The following is a 17,819-nucleotide window of genomic DNA, read 5'->3' on the forward strand; positions in this document are numbered from 1 at the left end:
GGGCTGTATAGATAGGCCTACAGTATGCCTGAATTGTTTACATGTAGCCTATATTATCACTCATGTTGTTTGTTTACACATGCTGTGCTAGACTGTGTGCAATCGTAGAGCTCCACTAGATGGAGCTGTTATACAGTTTTACAGTCTCTCCTCTCCCAGAGAAGATGAGCCAGTCCTCTGTCCAGAGAGTCCTTTTCACTCTAGAATTGAAGTTAAGATAGGCTTATCCCTGTGGAAACAATCAAGTTATTTAAATGATATTTAGGCTAGGCTACCATAGTTTGGTTAAGTGCAATGGAATAAAAAATGTATCCGTCATATGAATTTGCGGATTGTATCAACAATTTCTCCCAATGCTTCCTCTATAAACCTGTTACATCCCAAAATAAAGCCTATGTTTGTAGGCTATTGTGTCGCTGTTATGCTGTATGCTTTGTCACTACACTGTCTCTCACTAAACACATATGTGTGTGCTATTTAGTTTGATAGCTGATGAATATTAGGTTATTCATCAGCTGATATCAATCAATAGCTTACTAACTGTGAGCAGTTCATTCAACAAATTGACCAAATTGTCCTCCTGGTTGATATCATGCAAAATGAAAATATCGATGGTATGAGATGTTATAGATTTCAATGAAATATCCTAAACAACAAAAACAGATTAGAAATGTCTTGTCAGCTAAGCTATTTGGTCAATAACATGAAGAAAAGCAGACTAGGAAACTGAAATTAACAAAAAATAAGGTTAGTGAATCAGACTTACTGATGTATGTCTGTATCTATTAGTGATGTGTGACATCATCGGTGATGTCATAAATGCCTCTCTACGCATGCATTGTGACATCATCTTTCTGATGTCATAAATCCAAATAGTGACATCATTAGTGATGTCAAAACTCTTTCTCTACTATAATTGGAAGGCCGATTGCCCAACTGCCTCTCAACTCAGACTGACATGGCTGCAAACACTCCAGCACAAGGCTTCAAGCAGTCTTCCAATAAGGTGCGGCTGGCCATCTTGGCGGAGCTGGACAAGGAGAAGAGACGTCTGCAGAGTCAGGGCATGAACAGCTCAGGAGCCAGCATCTCTCTCTCCAGACCGAACCTGAAGGAGTTCAGGGACAACGCAGAGCAGCACATCGCCGCCCAGCAGAAGGCTGCCCTCAGTGCCCTGCAGCATGCACATGCCCACTCGTCAGGCTTCTTCATCACTCAGGACTCATCGTTTGGGAACCTGATCCTCCCTGTCCTCCCTCTCCTAGAGCCCGACTCCTGACCTTTGACCTCCAACAGCCCTGCTGACCCAGTGTGAGGCCAAGACCAGGGGCGAGTCACACCCATCTCTCAATCTCTTTCTGTCTCTCTTTCTGGTTGAGATAAACTGGCGGCCACAAATAAACTTGTTGGACGGATTCGTTTGCAAACTGGCGAGGAGTCGATGTGACAATTATACATGTTAAAAAAATATGTCATAACTCCTGCTGAGAGAAAGCAAGCTTCAAGAGCCATAAAACCTTCTGAGGCCAGGCAGCAAGACCATGCAGATCAATCTCAAATGAGCCAAAGATCAGTTTCTGACTGAACTTTGCCTCCAGATTCTCCACCCTAGAAATTTAGCGGGCGTAGCACGCAAGATTGCTAGTGTATATGGGTCATATTTGCTTCTCTATATTGAGTCTAGTGCAGTGGTTCTCAACCAGTGTTGGGCAAGTTACTTTCAAAATGTAATATATTACATATTAGTTATTTTCATTTGAAAGTAATACGTTACTTTACAATATTACTGTCTGTGTAGAGTAACTTGTTACTTATTACATTACCTTTGCTTTCACCAAAACAACAGCAGCAGCAGAATGACCTCGCCGCCCCGGGACCATCCCGGAAAATAATTTCAACTGCCTTGAAGTCAGTGCAAACACTGCAAAATTCTAAATGTCATTCTATTCCTTTGTTATTGTCATCTATAGTGGTTATTTGCATAAAAACAGTTTGAATGATTATATCCTTATTTAAATATGTGCTTTAATTAAAAAAATGAAATTTGTAACTTGTGTTACTTGACAAAGTAACTGGTATAATATTACTGAAATCCTATAAGTAATACGTTTTACTGAGTTACTGCTAAAAGTAATATATTACATGTAATATGTTACTTTTGTAATGAGTTACCCCCAACACTGTTCTCAACCTGTGGTATGGGGTACCACTGTGGTACACAGGGCTCCCTCCCTCTCATACTTTATAAAAAGGTTGAGAACCACTGGTTCTATAGAGTTTATGTCAAGTAGTATCACTATAAGATTCATTCATAAAGGAAATATTGTTATTTGTTGTTGTTGTTATTGTTGTTGTTGTTGTTGTTGTTGTTGTTATTGTTGTTGTTGTTGCTGTTGTTGTTGTTGTTGCTTGTTTTTGTTGTTACATTGTTGTTTTAATTTAAGGTAGGCTAGTCATATTTATTGTGACAGAAAATGATGACTTGGATCATCATGCCTCTAGTCTATAGCCTATCAAAATGCAAAACAGACATGAATTTGCATTATGCATGTCATAATTAGAGAGAGTTTGGTCGAGCGAGCAGCAGAGCAGCTCGTCAGATGTAATGCGGTGTCAAGCCAGACAGATAGCCAGTACCAGACAGGAAGTAGTTATCTTGCCTTCAAAATGAAGGTGTAGGTTTAACTTTAGTAGAAAAAATATATAGGCCTATAGGTAGCCTAAGTATTGTTGTGTGTGCAAAGAAGAATTGATTATAATTCACAGATTATATACGGAGTGAAAATATATCAGAAGCGAGGCGGTGTGACGGTATTTCAACAATGGCTTAATTTTGAAAAAACAAAAATACCGGAAGTGTCGCTTTTTATTCTCGCTAACTTGACACGGTACTGTGAGGAGAGTCGCTCTTTTTGACCGGTGATACTGACAGCAACGAGACCAATTCAAGCAGTCACATTGTTTTACAGTTTATAACAGGACGAACATTTTGGATGATGGATTGTTCTGAGGAGGTTCAGTTAATCTCAGAGGAAGCAAGCACTCCAATGGAGCTAAAAAAGGGAATGTCGATTTTCATTGATGTAAGTAGCCTACAAAAATGTTTAATCTTCATCCACGATGCTTTCTTTCACTATGTGCAGTTTGCGCACCACATTGTTGTTGTCTTTGATTGAGTGCAAAAACTTTGGCATGATGAACATGCCGTAGCCAATTTGATTTAAAGATGTCGAGGAAACAAAAAAAAAAAAAAAAAAAAAAAGTATTTGCCCTATGAAACGCAATGTTATTTTCGTGACCTACCTGTAGCCAACATTTCCCATTCCCTCCCCACCCCATCACTCACTCACATTCCCCCTGCTCTCCTCCCTTCTCCTGCTCTATCCTATATTTCTATATTTTCTATTTCTCTATCAATTGTTCAATGTGTTATCTTTATTCTGTAATTTGATACTGTTGTATCAGCTAGAAGTAGCTAGACAAGCCCTCTGGGACATGCTTGTGAATTAGGGCTATACAAATAAACTTGACTTGACTTGTAGCCTATACCTACAAAGTCCTAAGCTACAGCCTAGGTCTAAAGAGCTACATTTTCAGTTTTCAAATTGAAATCTAACATTTTTTTTATTTTTTATTATCATTTATTGTTCTCTGGAACCTGCAGATCACCTTTGTATGTAGGCTATTCACATCCAGTGACGTGTCTGATGGTCTGTGCGCAAGTGGTGAATTAATTGGACAAGGCTGACCTTTAATTTAGCTGCCACTTAAGACTTGCTGTGAGGGTCACACTGGCTGGTCATCCATTTATAATACTGTTTAAAAAAAAAACATTTCCAAAGAAAAAAAAAAGCTTTTAAGCTTGGTATAATAATAATAATAATAATAATAATAATAATAATTAACCACATAATGAGACTAGTTATTCCAAAACCTATATATCTCCACCAAATGATGAGGATTTGTAAATACTGTATTGCAATGTTTCAACATATCAGTACACCTAATGATATTCCTAAAATGTCTGCTTTCCCCAGTAACATGGCACTCCGTCCTTTAGCCTCCAGCACCTTCATTATATTCTCCTCATTCCTCTGCTCTCCTCACATGGGGAAGTTGTTGCCTCTGCTCAGTGGAAAGAGAGGTGAGGGAAACACAGATGGGAGCCAGTTAAACAAGGAAAGAGTCAGCACCCACCTGGGTATTCAAACAAACCCAAGCAACGTAAAAAAAAAAAAAAAAAAAAGTCTTATTGATGTCAAACAGGCACTGTGTCTTCTGGCACTGGGTGACAGGGGGATACAGCCACAGCTTGTCTTCTGAAGGGGGTTGCTTGACTGCATGTTGCTTCTGTCATTGTGTTGTCCTGTGTTGTGTTATTAAAGCATAGCCACTGGCTCCACATTTCCTTTTAGAGAGGCTATAACATTTGTCTTCATTTGTTTATGCTGTTGTTGCCATTGGTGCTTTACTCCTGCATCTTATTTACCACCAGATCGGGGGGGGGGGGGGGGGGGGACTTTTACTGGACATAAGGACTTTTACAGGACATTTGATATTGACATTTTACATGGACGTTATCCCACGGACATTATCCCCACCCTACCCCATTCATTGTATGTCACTTTAAATGACTTTTACTTTGCACTTTATAATTAAGGATTTATAATTTGAGATTGTTTTCTGTTTTGCTCCATCTTTCTTCTGCTATTGTGATCGCTGCGCTGCGTACTTGCACTGAGTCAAATTCCTCATTTGTAATATGATTACACAAATGAATCTTGAATCGTCGAATGAGATGAGTTGAGGTGATATAAATGAGAGAGAATGGCTCTGGATAAGAGATAAGCAGGTGGGAGGGGTGGATCCAGAGATAGAGCAGTTCTGTGCAGGGATATGCGGTAGCAAAAGAAGAGAGATAGACTGACTGATTAGCAGAGATACATTTGACACAAATAATTCAATGACAAGGACAGGAGAGACAGAAGATGGTAGAAACAGTGCATTTCTTTTGGCCCTTTCTGGCACAAACCTTGTGTTTTCCTCGTCACCTGAACAGGGAGAACCCACAAAAAGATTTTAAGGTTAGACTAGACAGCAATGGAAAAATAAAGTCCGGGACAAAACCAGAACCAGTTGCATCAGACTTTTCGGAGGACATGCAAATACACTCAGTTCAGATTATGTTCTTCTCAAGTGCGAAGACGAGCTGTCCTTAAGAGAAAGTGAGGCTGTGTGGTACGATCCTCTGCCTATAAGAGCCGATGTGGACAGTGCCGCTCTGCCTTTCATCTCCTCTGGAGTCTGAGACAGCACTATCAATAATTTACACACTCACACACACACACACACACACACACACACACACACACACACTAGGGATGGGCATCGAATTTCGAATTTTCGAATAATCGTTGTTATTATCAAGGTCGACTTTTATTATTGAAATTCGAAATTCGTTTTTTTTTTTTTTTTTTTGTGAGTGAAATGTTGCATTGTCTCCCCTGATTCTAAGAATAGTCGAATCGCTTGGTTTGAGCAAGTAAAACAATTTTTATAAGCAACCTCTCCCTCTTCATGGGATTTCATCCGCCATTCATTTTTCCATAAACCTTGCTTAAAATGCTTATAAAAATTGTTTTACTTGCTCAAACCAAGCGATTCGACTATACTTAGAATCAGGGGAGACAATGCAACATTTCACTCACATAATTTTTTTTTTTTTTTTTTTTTTCGAATTTCGAATTTCGATTAAAAGTCGACTTTGGCCAGCGAATTTCGAATAGTGTTTTTGCTAGAAATGCCCATCCCTAACACACACACACTGCTTTTGAGAGTGTGATCGATGATACCGTGTGCATGAATATTGGCACACACACGCACACGCACACACACGCACACACACACACACACACACACACACACACACACACACACACACACACATTTGAAATATGTATTTATGTCCACATAAATACAAGTATGCAAAGGACATAAACAGTAATAGTGCAGTCAAATGCTAGGAGTCAGTCAGTTACATGAGTGCCCAGACGGCAACCACAATAATGCATACACATAAGAAACACACAGTATGATAACATGGCAGGTTGATACAGTTATACTGTAATGCAAGATAGCGGTCAGTATCCACTTCATGGGTATACAAAAAGCAGCGCTTCCTCCATATTGAGCGGCTGCCGATAATAGTAGATATTGAACAATACCTCGCTAACTCCTTGGCCCTTCTCTTTGGGAGACCAGCCATCTGAAGGCCTCTCACAACCAGCTTATGTACGTGACCCAGGCTGCCAAATATGAAAACTAAAAGTTTACACCTGTAGCCCAGCTGTGAAAACACACACACACACACACACACACACACACACACACACACACACACACACACACACACACACACACACACACACACACACACTTCTTTCAACTTCTTTGATTGTGAACCCTTCTTTGACACCCCTCCTTTCCTCTTTCTCGTTACAGATCTTACGGAGAGCTGATAAAAATGGTAAGGATCATGCCAGCCAGCTCCTATTGGATTGACACACACACGCACACACACACACACACACACACACACACACACACACGCGCACACACACACACACACACACACACACACACACACACACACACACACACACACACACACACACACACACACACGGACGCTTTACTTCAATCCTCCTGTCTCTTTTTCATCAAAGGGAAAACGGATTTACTTTCTCAATGAAATTCTGATCATGCCTGTGTGCGCTGATACTCTGTCAGTCTCCATGGCAACAGACTGACCATGCCCAGCAAGGATCAGTGTTGGAGCGTTAGTGAACAAAATCATCAAGAACTTGACGCGCTCCCATTATGTCAGTTGATATTTTACCACTTAGTGGATGATTGGCGGCTCAAAGCAAATGTTGTTCCCTCCGTTTCCGTGTGCGCTGGTTTAGGCCTGCTGCTGCTGCATCACATGAATATTCCTCATTTTATCATCATGCTTAGTTAACGGTACAATAAGACAGAGTGTATTGTGTTGTCACAAGTTTCAATTCAGGTTGTTTCTGTCCCATCCATTCTGTCTCTCACCACCCTGCCACCCTATACAGTCAATAAAAGCAGAAAGGTCATCATCTTAAAAAAATTAATTAAAAGTGCCTCAAGGCTTTGTGCTTTTTGTGTACTGTATTTTTTTATTTATCGAATAAATAAATTCATTCATTCATTCATGGCATGACTTTATAGTTACAGTGCCTCCATTTACCTGAGTAATTTTGTGTCAGGGAAATACATCTGAAATATAGATTTCTGAAAGTACTTATTTTAAATGAGGAAAAATGGCGAATTGAAACTCTAGATTAATTTGGGATTATGTTTCATACTGTGACTGATTTGAGTTGTTGTGAAACAGCAAGATAAGGCGCCATCCCACCTGCGTGTTTAATGTTGTGTGAACAGCATGAATTTATATTCTAGTCTGTTACAAGGCTATTTTTAAGTGCAGTTACATGTGAGTCACTGTGTGGCTGCTGTCAGGGGTTGTTGATGGGCCTGAGGGTGATGTGCATATGTGTGTGTGTGTGCGTGCGCGCGCGTTTGTGTGTGTGTGTGTGTGTGTGTGTGTGTGTGTGTGTGTGTGTGCTAATCATGTCCATCTTCCAAATGGCCCTTCTACTTATATGTTTATTAAAAACTTTAGCTATAATGACCTGCGTTACGTGCTCCTGGGAAATCACACTCATCTTCATTTCGCTGAAGGAAATCCATTTTGAGGCCCCTCAGTTTGAAATCGGGTTTATTTTTTACTCATGAATATTTCAAAGAGTTTGCGCAGCCTCAGAGCATAACAATGAATGATTGTTTGAGACTGTCATCATCAAGTCGGCCTCAAGGTCCCACTGATGCTCCTCAGCAATAAGAACAAGGCAGGATGATCCACTGAGGTTTCTCTAATTTCACCATCTTTGTTTTTTGCTCCTTCTCCTTTATAGAAGGAAACTGAATTTATATACTTGACGCCACCTTTTATTGATTCTGCCACTGTAACTTATTAAGTTGCTTCTCATCAAGACTTGGGTCAATTCACCTTCGATTTTCAAATTTATCGTGACACTGTTGGCAAACTATTATTTCACTTCCAAATTACACTTTTTTTTATTGATTTTGTTGAATTGAAACAGATCCCACATAGGGAGATGTAGTTTGTTATCATGTCAAAACCGAATGCTCAGCCAGGCCATTTGCCAAGGAGAAATCTGCGATTCTGACCCAGAAGCGTTTATGCAGCGCTGGCCAGGAGGGGCGCTGCAGTCCTGACTGCCATGTCCTCCTGACACTGTGTTGACAGTTGAATGTGTGCTCTTCTCCCAGATGATGGGAAGCTGTCCTTTGATGAGTTCAAGGCCTACTTCTCTGATGGAGTGCTGACAGCCGAGGAACTGAAGGAGCTCTTCCATACCATCGACACCCATAACACAGAGTAAGGCTTTATGTCATTGCTTTATTCTGTGGTGGACAGCATGGAGAGATAGGAGATGGGGAGAGGTACGCTTGTATACAAACTAACACTGTTATGAGTAAATGGTAATTCCCAACATGAAGTACTGGATGATCATCATCAGGATACCCAATACCCACTGTGGTTGACCACTGTTTGTTCATAGTGTTTGCAATATAAATGGAGTGATGCCCAAAGCTGTTTCTGCATTCATGATAATATGTGATTGCTTGAATTCCAATCCCAGCTCATATGTGGAATATGGAATAAAATTTAGGAAATAGGAAAGCAATAGGAAAGTGACTCTCTTAATATAAAATATGCATAGGGTGCAGGCTACATTCAGACCTTTTCCTCAGTGGAAAAGGCTCCGTGTGGTCTGTGGTGACACTGACGGCAGAGCAGCATGTGAATAGAGTCCCCTCCAGGCAGCATGCCTGTTCTCCCTCTGCACGACACAGGAGACTCATGTCAAACTAATCTCTATCTCTCTGTCAGCCTGTGTCAGGTTCTTACATCTTGTAATCTAAGAATATATAGTCACAGAATCACAGACAGGTTTTTCCCCCACAGACCTTTTTCCAGTAGCCTATATAGTAGTATACTATATACTCTATATATGCCTATACATTTATGCAGTGTATTCACATTAACAAGTCTACAGAAGACATACCTGTACGTACAGAGACATCTAAGGGTGCTTTCACACTGGCGCCCCGGTCCGAGCACACTTGTCCCCAAATTGACCCCAGTTTAGGAACGTTTTATGAGTGTGAACGTTGCGTACCGTTGCAGCGAACCGTGACAGGATCCACTTGAAAAGGTGGTCTGGGGAGCGCTTTGGCGTGCCCGGGCACGGAACACTTGCGAGTGTGAAAGCCAACCGTTCTGAACCACATAGACAACACACGGGCGAGGATACACTGCAGGCATAGTTGATGACGCAAGTGTGCTCTGTTCCGTTTCCGAGTGCGGAAGAAATTTTGTAATGTGAAAGTTGACCAGCGGGGGAGAGGGGAGGGGGGTCAATTGTTCCCGGGTGCGGAACGGAACGGATGAGATGCAAAACCATCACATTACACATGTATATGTTCAGAATGCCTTAATTTGGAGATGTGCATTGCCAGCTGTCCTCTAATGGAAGTACATATGTACAGAAAAATGTATGATGCACAGAGCATGTAGAGGTAGCGTATGTACAGAAACTCATATGCAGTGCGAGAAAACAACAAAACATTGTAAGCCAATGCCATATTGAATAGTCCAGAGCATAGTAAGATTAAATGGATCTGGGTTAGTTTGTATTGGGCAGACACCCTGCTTCTGCACCTTCCTAGCTGTTTGGACAGGAAACATGATATAGGCTGATGGCTGTTGGTACAGAAGACTGCTTGAGATGCTGTGTTGCACCTCGAGGGGCTGAAACAGAGGCTGAAGATGCTCCATAAGTGCAGCGATGGGGTGGGAGGTGTTGTCAACATGGAGTTGAGTTCAGTACTGGTACAGCTGTTGCAGCTCCAGCTTTCACTGTAAATCCTAAGCACCTTCCAGTCACTCCTCCTTGTTTCCATAGCTAACGCATGCAGCAGAACTGCAGTATTTATTATCCATATGTTGACACACTGTTTGATGTCATCATATGTTGCTGTCAACCTTTAAGTATCATCTGGATGGCTGCTCAAAGTCAACTTGACTTCTGAGAGCAAGATCAATGAAGATGTTTGCACACATTTCTTCTTTTCTGTTTTGGGGGTGGGGGGCATTTTTGCCTTTAACTTCTTTTTTGTGTGATCAAATTTTTATTACAGCTTCTTAAATGCAGCTGCATTCATGGTTAGTGGATGAGTTAGATCTACAAAATTCATGAGGTATTTTTCGCGATTGCAGAGCCTGATATCAAAGGCTGGTTATTTCTGTTAAATGTTCAGTTCTGCAGCAAGAGAGGGGGAGAGCGATCGCACAAACAATGGGGATGATGATTATGAAGGACATAATGATCATGTTTATCCATGATAGCAGTGTCGTCCTCATCGTGAGTATAATAATGGTAATTTAGCTGAGGATGATATTATTTCACACAACACAAGAACACAATTACGTACATACACACACACACACACACACACACACACACACACACACACACACACACACACACACACACACACACACACACACACACACATCATTGCAGCCACTATTACCAATTTAGCGCAAATAGCCCATGACTCATTACTTTCAAGTAATTTTAGTTTCAAATTGAATCCTCTATTGCTTAAGGAATGGATCAGCAATGTCTGCCTGTCAGGCTGAGCCTCTGGCTGTTTAGTTGGTAAGATAAACCCTTCAGAAATTGAGGTGAACCAGTGAGATCTGTAGATATTGCAAAATAACAAGTACTCCAAATAACATTTATATATACATGCATGTATTCCTGAAATTTGGAAAGTTTAACTGGCCGTACCAGTTCCAATTCCAGCAATTGTGCGTGTTTAATGGAATGAATGCATAATATTGATATCGATATTGCATTCAAACCTCACAGAGTCAGACTAGTCTCTGCGAGGCTTGAATGCAATAGATTCTACTACGGTACATGTAAAACATCTGGTTTCATTATAATGTAGGATGCATTTATTTACACTCTTTTTGGTCAAATTTGTTTTCCGTGCTCACATTTCAATAGTGTATCTAACAGTCTGAAACACCACAACAGTCTCAAACACCATAAGCAAAATAATGTTTCTCCATCCCCCAGCTCAGCACATAACCTCTGTTTTACCTCTTCTCTTCTCTCGCCTGTTGACAGGGCGCTAAGTGTTTTCTCCTGTTTGGAGCAGTTGAACACTGGGGCAATTTCCCATGTGAATGACTTGAGATTTTAGTTGTGGGGCCGACCCGGGTTCAAATCCGACCCGCATGTCATCCCCCCTCTCTCTCTCCACCTGTCCCATCAATAAAGGCAAAATGCCCCAAAAATAATCTAAAAATGTAAAAAGTTCTCCTCACCTACGCATGTGTATGTTGGAGTGAGTTCACGCTGTATGTATGGACTTGGGATAGTTTTTTTTTGCATTATTAGGGAATATGAAAAAACAACACAGACTCACATAGAGTAAAAGTAAACACACAAATAGGTACACACACAGCAAGCACGTTTTGGAGGGCTGAAGCGTTGCGCACTCTTGTCATAACCCTTTCACCTCATCTCTTTTCAACTCTCTCTTTCTCTCTCTCACACACACACACACACACACACACACACACACACACACACACACACACACACATGCACGTGTGTGTCTCCATCAGCAACAGAGACTGACTGGATCAATGTAAACTGACAAACTGGATTATTTCACAGTGAGAAGAGGAGTCTGACTTCTTTGTTTCTGCACTTTAGCTTGTCATTTCCAGTTTTTCCAATTAAATTACTTCTACTGAAGGAAAATATCAGTAGAGTAACACTACTTGTACTTGAGAGAGAGCGAGAGAGAGAGGGGGGCATTCTAAATAGTTTTACTGTTCAATTTTCCACCAGCCACTTAGAGGGGTTTGAAACTTCATTTTAAAATGTTGCACTTAAAAAAAAGTGGTGGTGTTGGGGGGGGGGGGGATAAGGGAAGAGGGCGATTAATCCTAAATTTAACTCCTTATGTATTTTTAACTTTGATCTATAACAGTAATCTCCACTTGATATTGTAAATGAGAGCTAAACACACACTGTCTCTTTAACACCGCCCCTCTTCCTGGAATAAAGCAAAGCCTCTCTAACGTCTCAAACACAACCAGTTCCATCTGTCCACATATTTCCTGTTCCCTCCCCTTTCACAGATCTACCAGTTTAAAGATGGGTGTAAACATGTTGTGAAGTGTCCATTCACTGCAGATCAGCACATGAACATGAAGAGATGTTAGATGATGTCACCGCTGGTGATGAGGTCACCAAGGATGTCAACAGTGATGATTCCACAGTGATGATGTAGACAGTGATGATGTCATAATTGATGATAATGTCATCGTTGATGTTTTCACTGATGATGTCACTCTTGACATATGATGTCACTGTTGAAGGTTATGATGCCACAGTGATGATGTCATAATTGATGATAATGTCATCATTGATGATGTTACACCTGACATACTGTATGATGTCACTCTTAAAGGTTAGTGATTTCACTTATGATGTCATACTGTAATGTGATGTCACGTTCGAAGGCTATAAGAATCAGCGCTGCCAGGACAGATCGTAAATTCAGTTTAAGGTCTACTTCTGCAACAGCCTGCCCGCAGGTTTGTCTGTTGCTAGTTCCAGTTTACCAACTGTCAAGCCGACAAGTCTCTCTGCCCGTGAATCCACTACTCTCCCGCCTAACAAGAAAAGTGTTTTGCTTTGCATCAGAGCCCAACTTGTTTTTTCAGTTCAGAGGAAGTGAAACTCTGACTGACTGTCACTGAGAAGTGAAATGGCACAGCAAGGAATTCAGCTGGACCAAGGCAATTTTTGTTGTTCAATCTGTCTGGATCTACTGAATGATCCGGTGACTATTACCTGTGGCCACAGTTACTGCATGAGCTGTATTAAAAGCCACTGGGATGAAGAGGATCAGAAGGAAATCCACACTTGCCCCCAGTGCAGACAGACCTTCACACCGAGGCCTGTGCTGGTGAAAAATACCATGTTAGCATATTTGATGGAGGATCTGAGGAAGCCAGCACAAGCTGCTCCTGATCGCTGCTATGCCGGACCTGGAGATGTGCCCTGTGATTTCTGCACTGGGAAAAAGCTGAAAGCCGCTAAGTCCTGTCTGGTGTGTCTGGTCTCTTACTGTGAGCAGCACCTCCAGCCTCACTATGATGTAGCTCCATTAAAGAAACACAGGCTGGTGGAAGCCACTGTAAATCTTCAGGGGAACATCTGCCCTCATCACAACAACGAGGTGATGAAGATGTTCTGCCGTACTGATCAGCAGTGCATCTGTTATCTCTGCTCCGTGGATGAACATAAGGGACATGACATAGTCTCAGCTGCAGCAGAAAGGGCAGATAGGCAGAAAGAGCTCGGGGCGAGTCGGCAGAAAGTCCAGAAGAAATTCCAGGGCAGAGAGAAAGACGTGAAGGTGCTTCGACAGACCCTGAAGGCTATGAATCTCTCTGCTGATAAAGCAGTGAAGGAGAGTGAGAAGGTCACCGAGCTGGTCCGTCTTATTGAGAAAGGAAGCTCTGAGGTGAAGCAGCAGATCAGATCCATCAGATCCCAGCAGAAAGCGGAAGCGAGTCGGGCCGAAGAACTTCAGGAGAAGCTGGAGCAGGAGATCGCCGAGTTGAGGAGGAAAGATGCCGAGCTGGAGCAGCTCTCACACACAGAGGATCACATCCACTTTCTACACAGTTACCCCTCGCTGTCACGTCTCAGTCAATCTACAGACTCACCCAGAATCAATGCCCGTCCTCTGCGCTACTTTGAGGATGTGACTGCAGCTGTGTCAGAGGTCAGAGACAAACTGCAGGACATTCTGACAGAGGAATGGCCTAAGATCTCACTGACAGTGACTGAAGTGGATGGTTTACTGACACAACCAGAGCCCAAGACCAGAGCTGACTTCTTACAACATTCATGTCAGATCACACTGGATCCAAACACAGCACACAAACAGCTGTTATTATCTGAGGGGAACAGAAAAGCAACATGGACGAGAGAAACATTTTCTAAACACCCAGACAGATTCATAAACCGCTGTCAGGTCCTGAGTAGAGAGGGTCTGACTGGATGTTGCTACTGGGAGGTGGAGTGGTGCGGGTGGGGAGTATCAATAGTAGTCTCATATAAAGATATTAGCAGAAAGGGGGATGAATGTCAGTTTGGATACAATGACAAGTCTTGGGCATTCAATTATTGCAACAATTGTTGCCAGTTCATGTATAACAGTATCAAAACTCCCATCAGAGGCGCTCGCGCTCGGTTCTCCAGAGTAGGAGTGTACCTGGATCACAGAGCAGGTATTCTGTGCTTCTACAGAGTCTCTGAAACCATGACTCTGCTCCACAGAGTCCAGACCACATTCACTCAGCCTCTCTATGCTGGACTCAGACTGTTGTGTTATAGAGGCACTGTTGAGCTGTGTAAGCTCAAGTAGACCGGAGCTAGTAAGGCAGCAGTGTGTGTGGGGGTGGGTGGGAGGGGATTTCTCCATCTTTGTGACTGCCTCATTGCTGTGGTGTTTCTGCACTAATGTTAATTTCGTTGACGAAAACAATGATGAAAAATGTTAGTCGACTACCTTTTTCCCGAAGACTAAGATGAGACTAAAATAATCAGACTTTTAGTTTCTTTGACTAAGACGAGACTAAAATACTCAAAACTTTTAGTCGACTAAAACTAACAACAAGGACATTTGACACAGGACTACGACTAAATAAAACAATTGACGACAGAATTAACACTAATTATAGACTGTTTTCCCCCCTCAATGCAGCAGTTCAGCTTCCTGTGCTGCAGCATCATAGATGTAGCTGACATTTAGCTGTCTTAAAAACATTTACAGTAGTTACAACAGAACCTGCCCAGTCTTAGCTAAGGGTCTGATCTATATGTGTATGAGGCATTGTGTTCCCAAAATGTACAGCTACTTGCTTGTCTACGTCGTTATATCCAGAGAGGTCTGAACGTTTTCCATACAGCGCAGCCAGCCTCCCTCCATTCTCCCCTCAGCTGCGGGCTGAGCAGGCACTGTGAATAGGCTCCACTTGTCATTGCTACCCGCATACGCCGACACTGGCCCGGGTGGGCAGAGTCAGCATTAGCTACTTTCCCTGGGAAAGATTTGCCAACACTGCTTCGAATGACCAAGTGAATCAGCAGATTCAACAGTTTTCATTGACTGAAACGACTAAAATGTGAACAGTTTTCTTTGACTAAAACTAGACTAAAATACTTATGGTTTTATTTGACTAAAATTAGACTAAAATGCTCAAACCTTTAGTCGACTAAAACTTGACTCAATAAAAACAGGATGAGGTTGACTAAATATGATAAAAACTAACAAGGACATTTGACAGGGGACTAAGACTTAAGACTAAATTAAAAAATAGCCAACAAAATGAACACTCACTTTCCACAGATCTTCTGTCAATCGAACAGTGTGGGTGGAGCTTGGACTGTCAATCAAACAGTGTGGGTGGAGCTTGGACTTTCTGTTGATGCAGTTTGGGTCTCTCTTCTCTCTGTTCAGTCATGGTGGCTATCACTGAGGACACACATACCCCTAATCCGGCTTCCCACCCACATACACAGCAAATCGAGCCTGTATGGACGCGGTAACACGGGGTGCGAACCTGCAACCCTCGTGTTGGTAGGCAGTGAATCTACCGCTACACACTACCCGGACATAGCCGAATAGTTGTTAAATATGTTTATTTTGTTCCCGGCCCCTTGTAACTTTGTTAAGAAAAGTGCACTACAAATGAAATCATATATTATGATCAATGAGGAGAGGATTCATTGTTTTCCTCCACAGTGCTGACATGCTAGTTTAACTGCGCACACACACTCGCACCCACACCCACACCGCACACACACAAACGCTCAGGAGAATATATAACAATATATCACAGTTTTTGCAGAGACAATACAAATCAGTCGGTTATCTCACTTAACCCTGCATGCTCCACAGTGACCACGTCTTCATTATAACATCTATTATGTATAACATGTGTACCTTTTTTCCCCCAGCAATGTGGATACTGGTGAGCTGTGCGGTAAGTTGACCGTTCATTATTATTGTTATTAGGGCAGTGCACAAATTGTCTTATTGTATTACTGTTAGTTATCTTGCTTCACCTCACAGTCAGATTCAAATACTATGTGACATGTCCCCAACATAAGCATGAACCATGTTAAGCATGGTTGCATGCTCTGTCTCCAAGACCCCTAGAGGTGTCTCACACGCACACACACACACACACACACACACACTGCAATGTATGAGTTGAAAAAGCCGAAGGACACAAAACGGTCACCTGCAGTTCTCGTCATGGTTGTTAAACTCATAACATGCTTCTTTTTGTCTGTCACTTTTTGAAGAGTACTTCTCCCAGCATCTTGGTGAATATGAGAATGTTCTTGCTGCCTTAGAAGACCTGAACATGTCCATACTGAAGGCCATGGACAAAACGAAGAAGGTGAGAAGCCACTCGGAGCATAAGATTGTCGAAAAGTTAATTTACCTTAACGTGGGATTTCTGCGGGTATGCGCTAGTCATGCTAAATTTGTAATGATGATTGAAATGATGTGTGTGTGTGTGTGTGTGTGTGTGTGTGTGTGTGTTTAAACAATTTAATTTACATTCACACACATACAGTACATGCCAACCACACTCACACACACACACACACACACACACACACACACGCGCACACAACTCTATACAGTATTAGCCATGTTCGGAATGGTTCCCTCATTCACTCACTCACTATTCGCCCTGTAGTTTGTCATTTGGGGAATGATCAAACAAGTTTCGGACATTACCTGACTCTTCTCCTTTGGTAAACATGACCGCATTGCATTGTGGTATATGTAGGAAAATGTAGGGTGCATTCGCTGGTCACTTGAAATTGCAGTGCATTGTGGGTATTTTATAGTGGACTATATAGTGAATCAAATGAACAGTTGAGAATTCTGAGCACTAGTACAAAATGGCCAACACACTATTTAGTCCACTATTTCTAATGGGGACTGGTTTCGAACAGGGCTTATGTGTCACACTGATGCCGCACGCAGGGCACTTAACGTTAATCACCAAAGATGTTTGTACTTATACTCACAGCGTGTACTTGGCCTCTTCGCCAGCTTCTCTGTACAAATCTTTCCCAGCATGCATCCCTGTAACCCAGCTGGAGCTCTCCGATCTCCCATCAGCCAGATTTCCATTACTGACGCAAAACAGGACGAGCCAGAGGGGTTTAATCTTGTCACTAATTATTACTCCCCAGAACAAAAGCTGATGTGATTCTTTTTGCGTTTGTTGGCAACAGATCATTTATTAACTGGGCTGAGGTTGCATAAGAAAGACAAATGGTGGTTATGATCGCTCTCTGTAAACAGTTTTAGCCCCCCCTGGGCTTTCCTCCAATTAATCATAACAGGAGGGTGGCAGGAAGGATGTAGAGCAGGGGTTTTCAAAGTCTGAGACTGTGGGCCTCCCCCAGACGAAGGTTGAAAAAAGGCACCCGCCCCCCTTGCTCAATTCCTGGATGCCTATTGGATCATGATTATAGTTTATTATTAGATCCCGTAGACACTCAACAATT

General features: G+C 42.1%; 2 protein-coding genes and 1 pseudogene across 3 annotated transcripts in view; all 3 read left to right on the plus strand.

Annotated features, from left to right (window-relative positions):
• Nucleotides 1–958: 958 nt before the first annotated feature.
• Nucleotides 959–1,279, plus strand: LOC310785628 (SOSS complex subunit C pseudogene; annotated as a pseudogene). The gene has a single exon. The product of its transcript is annotated as an SOSS complex subunit C pseudogene (transcript).
• A 1,714-nt stretch (nucleotides 1,280–2,993) lies between these two features.
• necab1 (N-terminal EF-hand calcium binding protein 1) overlaps nucleotides 2,994–17,819 on the plus strand; it is a gene marked incomplete at both ends in the record, with an annotated part of 36,368 nt that continues 21,542 nt past the window's right edge. The window contains 5 exons of the mRNA XM_083646469.1: nucleotides 2,994–3,083; nucleotides 6,502–6,526; nucleotides 8,383–8,491; nucleotides 16,242–16,267; nucleotides 16,593–16,690. Of these exons, the coding sequence (XP_083502595.1) occupies nucleotides 2,994–3,083; nucleotides 6,502–6,526; nucleotides 8,383–8,491; nucleotides 16,242–16,267; nucleotides 16,593–16,690 (348 nt within the window). The remainder of the gene's footprint in view (nucleotides 3,084–6,501; nucleotides 6,527–8,382; nucleotides 8,492–16,241; nucleotides 16,268–16,592; nucleotides 16,691–17,819) is intronic.
• LOC310785706 (tripartite motif-containing protein 16-like) lies at nucleotides 12,976–14,646 on the plus strand (the record flags this gene model as incomplete). Its single annotated transcript, XM_083646846.1, has 1 exon — nucleotides 12,976–14,646. The coding sequence occupies one exon, from the start codon at nucleotides 12,976–12,978 to the stop codon at nucleotides 14,644–14,646; it is 1,671 nt and encodes a 556-aa protein (XP_083502972.1).

The sequence above is a fragment of the Poromitra crassiceps genome (genome assembly GCF_964638095.1).
Source record: "Poromitra crassiceps genome assembly, chromosome: 11".
Lineage (NCBI taxonomy): Eukaryota > Metazoa > Chordata > Actinopteri > Beryciformes > Melamphaidae > Poromitra > Poromitra crassiceps.